The sequence below is a fragment of the Stegostoma tigrinum genome, chromosome 20, assembly GCF_030684315.1.
Source record: "Stegostoma tigrinum isolate sSteTig4 chromosome 20, sSteTig4.hap1, whole genome shotgun sequence".
Lineage (NCBI taxonomy): Eukaryota > Metazoa > Chordata > Chondrichthyes > Orectolobiformes > Stegostomatidae > Stegostoma > Stegostoma tigrinum.
The window spans coordinates 57627312-57642377 of record NC_081373.1 but is presented as its reverse complement, the minus strand read 5'-3'; the positions used below and the strand labels follow the sequence as shown (position 1 = coordinate 57642377).

The window sequence follows — 15066 nt, the reverse complement described above, 5'->3', positions numbered from 1 at the left end:
CCATCACCCTCTGCTTCCTAGCATCAAGCCAGTTTTGAATCCAATTAGCTAGCCTTCCCTGGATCCCATGCACCGTAACCGTTATGACTAGCCTGCCCTACAGAAGTCCATATAGGCAACTTGCACTGCCCTACCCTCATCTATCTATCTTGGTTAGCTCTTCAAAAAGTTCTTTCTGAAAGGAAAAATTGTCAGACATGACTTGTCGTGCATAAATCCATGCTGACTATCCCTAATCAGACCTTGACGATCCAAATGTTGGTTAATCCTGTCCCTCTGTATCCTCTCCCAACAACTTGACTACCATTGATGTCAGGCTCACTGGCCTGTAGTTCCTTGACTTGTCTGCTACGTTTCTTAAACAATGAAACAGTGTTAGCCACCTTCTAGTCTTCTGGAATTTCACTAGTGGCTAAAGGTGAAGTAAAAATCTCTGCAAGGGCCTCTGAAATTTCTTCCCTAGCATCCCACAACGTCTGAGGAGGTACTTGATCAGGCCCAGGGGATTTATCCACCATAATGCGCTTTAAGGTTGCAAACACCTTCTCTCTGGTAATGTGTATGTGGTCTAAAACATCCCTACTAGTTTCCCTTATTTCCTTAGCATCTATGATTCTGTCCTCAGTAAATATTCAGAAGAAATATTCAGTAAAAATGTCCCCATTCTCTTGTGGCTCCACGTCCAGACAGCCATGCTGATCTTCAAGGAGACCTATTCTCTCCCGAGCCAACCTTTTACTCTTAATTCCATGAGTTTTATACCTCTATTATCTTTAACCTTATTTGCCAGATCCATCTCATACCCTCTTTTTGCTCTTCTGATTTCCCTCTGAAGTGTGCTTCTATACTTTTTTTAGTCGTCTAGGGATTCACATGCACCCAATAGCTTCAATCCAGTGAATGCCACCTATTTTCTGACCAGGGCCTCATTATACCTCGTCAACCAGGGATCCCTAAACCCCTCCAGCTTTTCCCTTCACCCTAACAGGGACATATACTGTCCCTGGACTCTTGATATCACACTTCTAAAACCCTCCCATTGGCCAGTCATTCCCTTTCCTTCAAACAAACTTACCCAGTCGACCTCTGCTGGCTCCTGCCTGATAGCCTCAAAACTGACCCCCCTCCAGTTTACCACCTTAAACTGTGGATCTGTCCTATATTTTTCCATAACTATGTTAAAACTATGAGAGTTATGGTCAATGGACCCAAGGTGGCCTCCGAATTTCACTTCAGTCACTTGCATGACCTTGTTTCCTAAAAGGAGGCCCAGCATTGCACCTTCTCGAGTAGGGCCCTTTGTATTTTGGTTTTGGAAACTTTCTTGGACACATTTGACAAATTGCACCCCATCCAGGCATTGTATACTCTGGATGGCCCTGTCAATATAGGGGAGATTAAAATCTCCAACCAGTGCTACTCTATTATTCTTACTGGTATCTGCAATCTCTCTACATACCTCCTCTATTACCCACTGGCTATTTGAGGGTCTCTACTGCAGTCTGAACAGAATGACTGTCGTCCTCCTGTTTCTAAGTTCTAACCATATGGCCTCATTTGATGATCCCTTAACAACTGTGCTGAGAGAGGATATTCTTATGATCACCCTTATCAAAAGGGCAACTCCTTCTGTCAAGCATGCAGTTTCTGTATGCTGGAACATTGCCCTCCTCTCAGCCATGTTTCTGTTGTGGCTATAATATCCCCATCCCCAAGACCCAATCCATACTCTGAGGTCATCTGCCTTACCAGTCAGGCTTTGTGCTTAGAAATATATGCACTTTAAACCAGAAGTATTTTCACTCCCTTTACTGTGCCCTTGGCTATCCTGAATAGTAGACTTGCTCTTGATGGCTAAATGTATTTTCTCCTGACTTCTCGACTCCACTCCTATTCAAGAGGCTCCACAACCCTCCCCACCACGCCCCTGCCAAAGTTGTTTAAACTCTCCCAGGTGACACTGGCAAATCTCCCCACGAGGATATTGAACCCCTCCGGTTCAATGCAACCTGTCCGTCTCGTACAGGTCACCTTTATCCCAGAAGAATCTCAATGATTCAAGAATTTAAAACCCTGCCCCCTACACCAGCTCCTCAGCCACACGTTCATCTGGCCTATCTTTCTATTTCCATCCTCACTGACACATGGCACTGGGAGTAATCTGGAGATCACTACCCTCAAGGTCCTGCTTTTTAACTTTTTATGTAACTCTCTATACTCATTATGCAGGATCCCATCCCTTTGTGCACATCGGTCCAAATGTCATAAGTAGACAATGACCTCGAGCTGTTCTCCCTCCCCTTTGAGAATGTTCTGCAACTTCTCAGAGACATCCTTGACCCATGGCACCTGGAAGATAACACACCATCCTGGTGTCTTTTCTGCAGCCACAGAATCTCCTGTCTGTTCCCCATCAGTATTGCTCTTTTGGACTGCACCCACTCCCTGTGCACCTCAGAACTAGTCACAGTGATACTGACCCTACTGTTGCTGCTAGCCCCTGAAAGGTCACCACCCCCCAACAGCATCCAAAGCAGTATTCCTGTTAGTGTGGGGTTCTTTGTGGCCATTCCCTCAGTATCTGTTCCCCCACCCCTGCTGCCCTTATCTCTTATAGTGGCCACCCAGCTCTGTGCAGCCTGCACCTTAAGGGTGACCACTTCACTGTACCTTATCAATGTTGTTCTCCGCACCCCAGATGATCCTGAGTGTATCCAGCTCCAATTCCCTAACGCGGTCTACCAGGACATGCAGCCTAACTGCTATCTCCACTGCCTTCAGTCCAGACAGAAAGTAAGTAGAGTTAAAGAGCCCTTATGTGCTGTTACCTGTACCCCTGCTCAGTCTCATGCCAAAAACTCTCGAGCAAAGGCTTCAGCACTTCCAATGTAACACTGGCCCACTCTCTTAATGGCTGCTCCCTTGTACACCTTTACCCTGCCAGTCATCGTCTTCACAGTGCACCTTTTTTTGGTATCTAACCCCATGCTGTTCTGTTCTGGGAGTATTTGATGGGGACAGCGGTAAGCAAGCTTTACTTTCAGCTTAAACGAGTAGAGGGGCACATGTGTGTTGTGTGTGTGTGTACGTGTACGTGTGTGTGTGTGTGTGTACGCATGCTGTATGGGGTGTCGGCAGTACACGGTGTCTGGGATGGAGGGGAAACAGACGACACTTGGAAAGAAACACAGGTTTGGCCTTGTTTGTTAGCATCTGATTTGTACTGTTGGTAGGTGAAACGCTGAAAGTGTTGAATAAATTCTACAAACGGAAAGAGATGCAGAGACTGAGCAGTGAAAATGGCCTTGATGGTAAGTAACAAAATCTGTGCGTACCCTTTTTCTAGAATTTTTTAATAGAATCCCTATAGTGTGGAAACAGGCCCTTCAGCCCAACAAGTCCACACCTACCATTGGAGCATCCCAACGAGACCCATCCCCTTATAACCCACCTAATCCACCTAGCCTGCACATCTTTGGACTGTGGGAGGAAACTGGAGCACCCGGAGGAAACCCATGCTGACAGGGACAATGTACAAACTCCACACAGACAGTCACCTGAGGGTGGACTTGAACCTGGGTTCCTGGTGCTGTGAGGCAGCAGTGCTAACCACTGTGCCTTTCTGGCAGTAACTAATTACATCATTCAAACATGAGTGGCAGTGGTCAGTTCTTTCTGTGTCTGTATTTACAAGGAGCTAGTTGGGGCACTGGTCATTTGCTTCAGTTTGCTCACCCAGGGGGCTAGTCAGTTCTCCACTGTGTCTGCGATCTGTTTTCTGTCTGCTGTTAGTTCTTGCTATGTCCATGTTGACAGGGCAGTGGTCTGTTCTCTTTTTGTAAGTTAGCTCTGCAGGCTGATAGCACGCACCCTGCTCATAGAGCAGTTTTTTGAGGAAGATCTGTATTTGTAATCCCAGATGGTGAACCTCTGGCTCTGCTTCCTATCCAGACTAATTTACTATAGTGAGAGAAAGCAGGAAAATAAATGTCTTTGTGGCAGATACATAGGTCTGCTTTTCTGGTGAGACCTGTGCAGGGCAGTCAACTGAGGCAAAGGGAGTGAGTGCATTAGAGAGGGAAACTATCACATCATTAGTCTTTCTATTGAACGCAGATTTTTGTCACATTTTCTCTAAACATTTGTATTCTGCACAGCTCGGTTATTCCACCAGGCTTTCATTAGTTTTCGAAAGTATGTGATGGAAGCTGAATCTCTGAATGTGGATTTACACATCATCCTGAATGATATCTGCTGTGGTGCAGGTAAGAACTGTACTAACCCTTTTGTCAATACACAGTGCACCAGAGCAAGTGATTATTCGTACTCTACTGGAAAAAGAGACTGCCTAAGCTTGTTATAAAGCATAGAATATTGAACTGTACAGCACAGGAATGGGCCCTTTGGCTCACAATGTTGTGCTGAACATGATGCCAAATGAAACTAATCCTATGTCCACCTTTGGTCCACATTCTTCCATTCCTTGCGTATTCTTGTCCTTATCTAAAAGTCCCTTAAATGCCCTTATCATATCTGCCTCTGCCACCACCCTTGGCAGTGCATTCCAGACTCCCACCACTCTGTAAAAAAAGAAACCTGCCTCTCAGGTGTCCTAAGAACTTATCCCATCTCACCTTAAATGCATGCTCCCTAGTATTAGGTATTTCAACTCTGGGAAAAAGATTCTGACTGTCAACTCTGTATGCACCTCATTATTTATAAACGTTTATCAAGTCTCCCCTCAACCTCCGCCACTCGAGAAAACAACTTGAGTTTTTCAAGCCTTTCCTTATAGCTCATGCCCTCTATTCCATGCAGCATCCTGGTCAAGTTCTTCTGCACCCTCTCCAAAGACGCCACATCCTTCCTACAAAGTACCGAATAGAATTGTATGCATAAGTGAGGCCTAGCCAAAGTCTTATAAAGCTGTAACATGACATCCTGATTCTTGTACTCAATTCCCCGACCAATAAAAGCAAGCATACCATAACCTTCTTTACCACACTACCTACTTACGTGGCCACTTTCAGGAATCTATGGACTTGAACCTCAAGACCCTTCTGTGCATCAGTGCTGTGCAGAATGCTGCCATTAACCATATACTTTTCCTTAATATTTGATGTGCTGAAGTGTAGCATCTCACACTTACCTAGATTAAGTTACTTCTGCCATTTCTTCCCCAATATCTGTGACTGATCTATATCCCACTGTATCCTTTGACAAATTTCTACACTATCCACAACTCCACCAATCTTTGTGTCGTCTGCAAACTCACTAACCCATTTTCATCCATATCATTTATATGTATATATCACAAAGGGCTTAGGTCCTGTTATGGATCTCTGCAGAACACCACTAGTCCCGGACCTCCAGCCTGAGAAACATCCTTCCACCACTACTCTGTGCCTTCTGGTGTCAAGCCAATTCTCAATCCACGTGGATTATGTTACAACATAAGGATAGAAGGATAGAAAGAGAGGCAAGAGAAGAGGGGGAATTGAGGACAATATTACTGCTGTAACTGGAGAAGATATTTCTGGAAAATCATCCAGTGAAAGTATATGCGTTGAAATTATAAATAATAAATGGAATGATCAACTTGATGCGGTTGTACTGTAGGAACCCCCCACCCCCAATAGTCAGAGGGAAATTTAGGAACAAATATGTAGAGACATTTCAGATATATGTTGAATAATAAGATTGTATTTGTAGATGATTTTAATTTTCCAGACATTAACTGGGATGTATTAAAGATTTGGTTGATGCAGAATTTGTTAAAAGTGTACAATAAAACTTTTGTTATCAATATGAAAGTGTCCCTGCCAGAGAAGGAGCAACACATGACCTTCTTGTTGAGAATAAGGCAGAGCAACTGACTGAAATGATAGTATGGGAACACTGGGTCAAGTTATCGTAATTCTGTTTGTTTTAAAATAGTTGTGGGAAACGTAAGCATTTCATAAAAGTTGAAGTTTTTATTTGGAGTAAGGTGAATTTTTATGTTAGGAGACAAGAACGTTCAAAAATTGATTGGAGTAGAATGTTCCAAGGTAAAAGGATGTCTGATAAGTGCGAGGCTTTCAAAAGTATGGTAATGGAAGTTCAGAGTCATTATGTTCCAATCAGAGTGAATGGTAATGCTTGTAAGATTAGAGAACAATGGATGAATAAAGATATTGAGGTTCTAGTCAAGAATTTAAAAAATATTGTATATTAGATGTAGACAACTAGTTTCAAATGAATCTCTTGAACAGTATAAAGAGTGTAGGAACATTCTCAAGAGGGACATCAGGAAGGTAAAGAGAGGATATGAGATAGCCTTGGCAAACGATGTTATGGATTATCCACAGAAATTCTTCAAGTATATTAGGAACAAGAGAGCAACTAGAGAGGTCCTCCTTAAAGATCAAAGAGGTCATCTTTATGCTGAACCTCAGGAGATGGGAGACACGTTAAATGAACATTTCATGTGAGTTTTTACTGTGGAGAGAGAAATGGAGGTAAGAGAACCCAGGAAAATAAATATTGATATTTTGAAAACTGTTCACATTACAGAAGAGGAAGTGCTGGCGGTCTTAGAAAATAAAAAGGTGGACAAATCTCCAGGACCTGATCCAGGGTAATCCCAGGTCCTCTGGGAAGTCAGGGAGGAATTTGCAGGGCCTCTTGCAAACATACTTGTATCATTTGTAAACGTGCGTAAGGTGTCAGATGTCTGAAAATTGGCTGATGTTGTATTTTTATTTAAGAAGAGATGTAAGGAGAAGCCTGGGAATTATAGATCTGTGAGTCTGACTTCGGTTGTCGGTAAGTTGTTAGAGGTGACTCTGAAAGATAGAGTTTATATGCGTTTGGAGAGTCAAGAAATGATTAGGCATAGTCAGCAAGGTTTTATATGAGGGAAATTGTCTGTCACAAACTTGATTAAGTTTTGAGGTTGTTGAGCTTGGTTGGCTTGCCAAGCTGCTTTCTTGTTTTGCAGACGTTTCATTACCATGCTTGGTAACATCCTCAGTGCAGCCTCTGATGAAGCGTCGGTGTGTTTTCCCGCCTGGTTTTTGAACTCTTGGGTCCGTTGAGATGGATTGCCTCACTTCTGGTTTTCCTTCCTTGTGGTCATGTTCAATGTGCTTATTGATAGCATGCTTTTTGGAGTGCCATGCTTCTAGGAATTCTCGTGCCTGTTTCTGCCTTGCCTGTCCCAGGATTTTGGTGTTGTCCCAGTCGAAGTGGTAGTTCTCCTTGTCCCTGTGGATTGAGATGAGTGAGTATTAGTCGTGTCTTTTTGTAGCCAGTTGGTGTTCAAGTACCCTTGTTAGCTTCCTTCCTGTTTGTAGTGTTTCTCGCAGTCTCTGCAGGGGTTCTTGTAGATGACATTGGTCCTGTCCACGGCTGGCAGTGGGTCCTTGGTTCGGGTGAGCAGTTGTCGTAGGGTTGACATGGGCTTGTGTCTCACTCTGATGCCCAGTGGTCGTAGGAGTCTTGTGGTGAGTTATGACGCATTTCTGATATAGGGTAGTGTGATAAGTGTGTCGGGGCGTGTGGTCTCTTCCTGATGCTGTTCGTTTAGGCATCTTCTGACTCAATTCTTTGGATACCCATTATCCTTGAAAACCTGGAAGAGATATTTTTCTTATTGGTGTAGTTCCGTTTTGCTGCAGTGTGTTGTTGCCCTTTTAAATAGTATTCGCACGCAGCTTTGTTTGTGCTGTATTGGGATGGTTACTGAAGTTCAGTACCTGGTCTGTGTGTGTGGCTTTTCAGTGTACTTTCGTTTGCAGTTCCCCATTTGTCTTGTGCTCTACCATGACATCCAGGAATGGGGGCTGTTTGTTCTTCTCTGTGGTGAATTATATTCTGCTGAGGGTATTGTTTATAAGTCTATGTGTCTCCTCTAATTTGGTCCGCTTAATGATGACAAAGGTTTCGTCTATGTAGTGTATCCACAGTTTTGGCTGGATTTGTGGAAGGGCAGCTCTTTCTAGCCTTTGCATCGCTGCTTCTGCTATGAGTCTGGAGATTGATGATCCCATTGATGTCCCCTTGATTTGCTCATCTGTTTGGCCATTGAAAGTGAAGTGGGTGGTCAGGTATAGATCCAATAGTTTGAGCATATTTTCTTGGAGATGTTTTCACTGGGATCATGCTCTTTTTCAAGTAGTGTTGTCATTGTTTCCCTTGCTAGTGGTGTGTCTATTGATGTGAATAGGGCAGTGACGTCAAATGATAGCACAGTCTCTTCATCCTCTCTCTTTGTCTTTGATGGAGTTGAGGAATTCTTTGGCTGAGTGGGTAGAATGGGTTGATTTGTTGACTAGGTGCCTGAGTCATCTTTGTAGTTCTTTTGACTAATCTGTGGGATGGAGTGCCTGGTGGGGAGACTATGGGTCTGAGGGGGACTTCTGGCCTGTGCACTTTAGCGAGGCTGTAGAATTGGGGTGTGTTGGTTCCTTCAGGTTTCATTCTTATGATGTCTGTGTTGTTGATCTGTCCTGTTTCCTACATGGATGCCTCAGGAACCAGGTATTACCACGCAATGTGAAGTACAAACCCCCCATCAACAACCCACAAGCCTGGAAAACAGCGGAACAAAACGCAAGATGGTAAGGGTAGTGATAAACAATGCACACAACCGGCTCCACAGACACAATTACATGCCAAAAAACAGTATTCCAGGAAGCGACCAATCATGACTGGACAACTGACATGGAACGAGCCGTTAACATATCAGTCAACAGACCACAAGAGCCAAGAAAAGACAGACCCTGCAAGACAAGCAAGCCACACTTACCCACAAAAACGACAACAGCAGAACAGACATATGGATAAGAAACCTCACCAACAGGAAACTGACATGGAAAAAGCTGTTCTTAACGCAGGATTGAACTACAACTACAGGAATGCCAACAAAACGGAATTCCGAGCTACATTGGAAGCCACACTCAAGACCAATAATATCAATGAAGAAACACAACAAATTATAAAACAGACAGTAGTCCCAACACTAACCAGAAGGAGCAAACTCAACACTCAACACACAGGTAAGACAAGCCCTGGACGGATTAAAGAAGGACAAGAACATTACAATACTACCAGCAGACAAAGGGCGCATGACAGTGATACTGAATAAAAGGGACTACATCTCCAAAGCACAAGCACTGTTCACCGACAAGAGCACATACTGGCCCATACAAACTGACGCGACACTAAACTAGGCAACAAAATCCTCCACACACTACGAAGACTTAAACAGGACAGGTCAACAAAACAGACATTATAAGAATGAAACCCGAAGGAACCAACAGATCCCGATTCTACAGCCTCCCTAAAATACACGTGCCAGAAGTCCCCCTCAAACCCATAGTCTCCCTACCAGGCACTCCATCGCACAGATTAGCCAAAGAAGTACAAAGAAGACTCAGACACCTAGTCAACAAGTCACCCCACTCTATCCACTCAGCCCAAAAATTCCTCAACTCCATCAAAGACATTACGATAGAGGACAAAGAGACCGTGATATTGTTTGATGTCACTGCCCTATTCACATCAGTAGACATACCTCTAGCAAAGGAAGCAATGACAACACTACTTGAACAAGAGCATGACCCCAGCGAAACCCTCTCCAAAGAAAACATGCTCAAACTATTGGATCTATGCCTGACCACCCCCTTCACTTCCAAACGTACGAGCAAATCAGCAGGACATCCATGGGAATCACCTATCACTGGACTCATTGCAGAAGCAGCGATGCAAAGACTGCCCTTCCGCAAATCCAACCAAAACTGTGGATATGCTACATACATTACACCTTTTTGTCATTAAACGGACCAAATTAGAAGAGACACACAAACTCATAAACAACACCCTCACCAGAATAAAATTCACCAGAGAGGAGGAGAAGAACAAACAGCTCCCATTCCTGGATGTCATGGTAGATCGCAAGATAAGTAGGGAACTGCAAATGAAAGTACACTGAAATGCCACCAGGTACTAACTTCAACAGTAACCATCCCAACACAACACAAATGAAGCTGCGTGTGAACACTGTTTAAAAGGGCAACAACACACTGCAGCAACACAGAGCTACACCAGGAAGAAGAAGAATACCTCTTCCAGGTTTTCAAGGATAACGGATATCCAGAGAATTGGATCAGAAGATGCCTACACAAACAGCATCAGAAAGAGACTACACGCCCTGACACACTCATCACTCTACCCTATATCAGAAACTTGTTGGAACTCACCACAAGACTCCTACGACCACTGGGCATCAGAGTGGCACACAAGCCCATGTCAACCTACGACAACTGCTCACCTGAACCAAGGACCACTGCCCGCCGTGGACAGGACCAATGTCATCTACAAGATCCCCTATAGAGACTGCGAGAAACACTGCATCGGACAAACAGGATAGGAAACTAACAACAAAAGCACGTGAATACCAACTGGCTACAAAAAGACACGACTAATACTCAATCATCTCAATCCACATGGACAAGGAGAACCACCACTTCAACTGGGACAACACCAAGATCCTGGGACAGGCTAGGCAGAGACAAGCACGAGAATTCCTAGAAGCATGGCACTCCATGAAGCATGCAATTAATAAACACATTGCACTCGACCCCGTATACATTCCACTAGGAAGGAAAACCGAAGTGAGGGAATCCATCTTAACCAACCCGAGAGTTTAAAAACCAGGCGGGAAAACACACTGATGCTTCATCGGAGGCTGCACAGAGGATCTTACCAAGCACGGTAACGAAACATCTGCGAAAGAAGAAACCAGCTCGCCAGGTGAGCCAACCAACCTCAATACGCATGACCTGAGCTACAAATCAACTCCAAAATCTTTGACTTTTTTGAGGAAGTTTCCAAGAAGACTGGGCGCAGAGTGGTAGACATTGTTTATTTGGACTTTGGTAATGCCTTTGACAAGGTTCCACTTAGTAGGCTAATTAGCAAAGTTAGTTCATGTGGGATTCAGTGTGAGTTTGCCAGTTGGATACAAAATTGGCTTAACGGTAGCAGACAGAAAGTGATGTTGAAGGGTTGTTTTTCAGGGGCTTGTGACCAGTGGTGTTTCACAGGGATTGATGCAGGGTTCACTTCTGTCATTTATGTAAATGATTTAGATGAGAATACTGAAGGCCTGGTTAATACGTTTGTGGATGACACGAAAATTGGTGGATTAGTGGACAGTAAAGAAGATTGTCTAAGTGTATAAAGAGATCTTGATCAATTGGGTCAAATGGGCCAAAGAGTGGCAGATGGTGTTTAATTTGGATAAATGCAAGGTATTGCATTTTGGTCAAACAAACAAGGCTAGGACTTGTACAATTAAAGTAGAACCTTGGGGTAGTTGCTACAGAACAGAGAGACCAAAGGGTTCAGGGCATAATTCTTTGAATTTGGTGTCATGTATAGTTACCGTCGTTAAGAAGGTAATTAGCATGCTTGCCTTCATTGCTCAGACCTTTTATGTATAGGAGTTGGAACATTATATTGTGGGGTTGTACAAGACATTGGTGAGGCCTCTTTTGCAATACTGTGTCCAGTTCTGCTCGCCCTGATAAGGGAAAGATATTATCAAGCTGGAGAGGGTTCAGAAGAGTTCAACCCCAGGGTGTTCCTGGGAATGGAGGGTTTGAGGTATAAGCAGAGGCTGAATAGGCTAGGATTTTTTCACTGGCATGTAGGAAGTTGACGGGTGACCTTGGAGGTGTCTAAAATCATGATGGATATAGATAAGCTGAATGGTAGATTTCTTTCTCCTAGGGTGAGGGATTTTGAGACTAGGGGAGAAAGATTCTATAAAAGACACTGGGGCAATTTTTTCAGTGTGGTTCATGAGTGGAATGAACTTCCAGAAGAAGTGGTAGATGCATGTACAGTTGGAATGTTCAAAAGATATTTAGATAGGCACATGAAGAAATGTTGAAAAGGATGTAGGCCAAGCACGTGCAGGTGAAACTAGTTTAGTTTGGGATTATGGTCAGCGTGGACTGGCTGGACCGAAGGGTCTGTTTCTGTGCTATATGTCAGTACGACTGTCACTGGCATTATGTTTACTCTATTAAACACTGCTAAATATTGTAGACTCTGGAAACCTGGAAGTAAAGACTGCTGGAAAGACTCAGTAGATCTGGCCACATCCCTGCTTTTTTTCTCTCCACGGGCAATGAGTTGAATTTGACTCTTTGAGGAGTCATATTCAACTTGAAACCTTAATTCCATTTCTCTGAACAGATGCTATCCAGTCAAAATTTTCCAGCACATTATGCTCTCATTTCCACACCAAAGTGGTGCTATTGTTGCTGTGATTCCCTTCCTCCTCCGCCCATCCCCAACTTTCCCTTGGAAGTGGTGGTTGAGTTTGAGATGTACATACTGGGGATAACACACAGCTCACTCCAGCTCAGCAACAAGTGCAGATGCATTGTCGCAGTGGATAACCTGGAGATTGGAACACTGCAACACAACATTCATATTTTGAAATAGAACAAAATGTTTCTACTGTAATGGAAGTTTAATGCCCCTTATTAACATATCTGAGACAGATTTCATGTCCTGCTGTTTGGCCTCATTTGGAGAAAAGTCAAGTTTCTTTTCCAGAAGTATGTCTAATTTGGTAAAATGTTCTTCACAGGTCATGTTGATGATCTCTTTCCTTATTTCCTGAGACATGCCAAACAAGTGTTTCCAATGTTGGATTGTATGGAGGATCTGCGCAAGATCAGTGATCTGAGGTTACCGGCCAACTGGTAAGATTGTCCACTCAAATTCAATCTTTATCATTTGCCTCGTGGACCATGGTTGTTACAGTTTTCACTTGCAATCAGAAAAGTCAGCAACAGCAGAGTTCCCTCTCATCCATGAGAGTGCAGCAAGGTTTTTTAAACCACCAAATGCACAATGACGCTGCATAGAACGAGTATTGGTTTTAAGACGCATATGCTCCTAGCAGCGGTATTAAAGATACCATGCATTGTAACAAAGAGGCCATGTGTCACAGACAAATCAAGGGGAACGTTATTCAGTATACAGTACTATTTAACTGAGGATCAATGTACTTGCCTGAGACTGTATGCTTCTGAAGTTACTGGGTATAAATCACCGATTTCAATTTCTGATTTCTCCCATTTCGTGTCTCAACTCAGGCTTCATGCTTTCCCTTTCAAGCCCTGCTCCCAGATGGAATTTTCTGGAGGTTGTGTTTTTGAAGGATTTAATGATCAGAACCAACTACAGTAACTCCAGGCTGGGTCAATGAGATCAATCAATTCAGTTCAACAAGGAGACAGTGGTGTGGTTAGGGTTAAGGTCATCTAGAATTAGTATCACTAGACCAGTAATCCACAGGGGTCATGACATGTCAGCAGCTGGCAGAATTTAAACTCTTTTGAAAAAATGAAAACTCAGTAATGGTGACCATGAAACTCATTGAAAGGAAGTATGTCATTACCTCATTGATTCTTAAGGACAGTTGAAAATAAATTCTTTCCCAGGGCCAGTTGCATCCAGAATTGAAAAAAACTGTATCTCACAGCATAATATCCAGGACAGCCGAATTGTGAATTCATTTCAAAGGAAATTGGTTGATGCTTTGGGAAAATTTCTGCTGGCCTGGAAAATCAATGAGGGAAGAATGGGGGGAAATGTGCGACTGACTGGACGCCTACTCTACACCTAAAACTGGCGTGCATTTGGTGGGCTGAATAGCTTCCCTCTCTATTGTAATGATAATTCAAAAAACAGCTTCTGTGGTCCACTTTACTGTCGTTGTTCAGACTAGAAGTCACACACCAGCAACAACCACCACCCCTGGTAACCTGATCCAGCTCCACATGAAGAAAATTTATGTCTGATGCTTGAGTGTGTCTGAGTGTAATTTTTTATGTTCAACTTCTTTATGCTGTTAACTTCATGAATTCGTCAACAAGTAGGGAAGGCTGGCAAAACTCAGTGGATGTGGCAGCATCTGTGGAGAGAGAGTTAATGAGAAAAAAATTACTCTGATGAAGATTTACATCAAACTCAACATTAGCTGTTTCTGTCTCCACAAAAGCAGCCAGACCAGCAGAATTTCAGCAGTGTTTTCTGCATGTATTTCAGATTTTTAGCATCTGCATTATTTTGCTTTTGTCTATGAATTCAGAATTGGGGGAGGACCATGAAACTTGGTGACTGACTGGGTTTCTCCAGTTAGCTCTGCCATTGAGTGTGTATGCTAGTAGTGTTTTCATCCCTGTTTGTGTGTCTATGCAATATATCTGGGATGGAATTCAATGAAACATGGTATGCAAGTAGAGTTCGCCAAGATAAGTATTCTTTACCTTTTTAGAGAAGATGCTTATCCACATTCTCGGACTTTTAAAAGATTTGTCAACATTGGGACAGATAAAGAAAATTATATATTTTTTAAAGAATGTAATGTGTTTTATTTAGAATGTTGACTTGTTTTTTATTTAAATTTTTCTTTCTTTATTCTTTCATGGGAAGTGGCCATCACTGGCAAAGTAAAGAATTTTTGTTCATACCTAAGTGCCCTTGTACTGAGTGACTTGCTCGGTTGTTTCAGAGGCCTTTTAAGAGCCAACCATGTTGCTGTAGGTCTGGGGTTACATGTAGGCCAGACCAGGTAAAGGAAACATTTCAGTCCCGAAAAGTCTTCAGTCAGTCAGGTACAAACCGAAAGAACTGCAGATGCTGTGAATCAGGAACAAGAACAAAGTTGCTGGAAAAGCTCAGCAGGTCTGGCAGTATCTGTGAAGGGAAAAACAGAGTTAACATTGTGGGTCCAGTGACCTTTCCTCAGAACTTTCTGAGAAAGTTTTTTTCCTTCACAGATGCTGCCAGACCTGCTGAGCTTTACCAGCACCTTTGTTTTTGTTAGTGAGTCAGATAGGGTTTACAGCAATCATGGTTTCACGATAGTTTCATGGTTACCATGATGGAAATTAACTTTCAGCTTTTATTAATTCTATTGAAATTCCACCAGCTGCTGAGGTGAGATTTGAGCCCTTGTCCCTAGACCATTAGCTACAGGGTTTCTTGGATTACTGT

At 43.1% G+C, this 15066-nt stretch overlaps 1 protein-coding gene across 1 annotated transcript in view; it reads left to right on the top strand.

Moving 5' to 3' along the window:
- Positions 1-15066, top strand: part of supv3l1 (SUV3-like helicase) — a 59935-nt gene that overhangs the window by 5305 nt on the left and 39564 nt on the right. The window contains exons 2-4 of the mRNA XM_048551226.2: positions 3234-3311; positions 4158-4265; positions 12650-12764. Of these exons, the coding sequence (XP_048407183.2) occupies positions 3234-3311; positions 4158-4265; positions 12650-12764 (301 nt within the window). The remainder of the gene's footprint in view (positions 1-3233; positions 3312-4157; positions 4266-12649; positions 12765-15066) is intronic.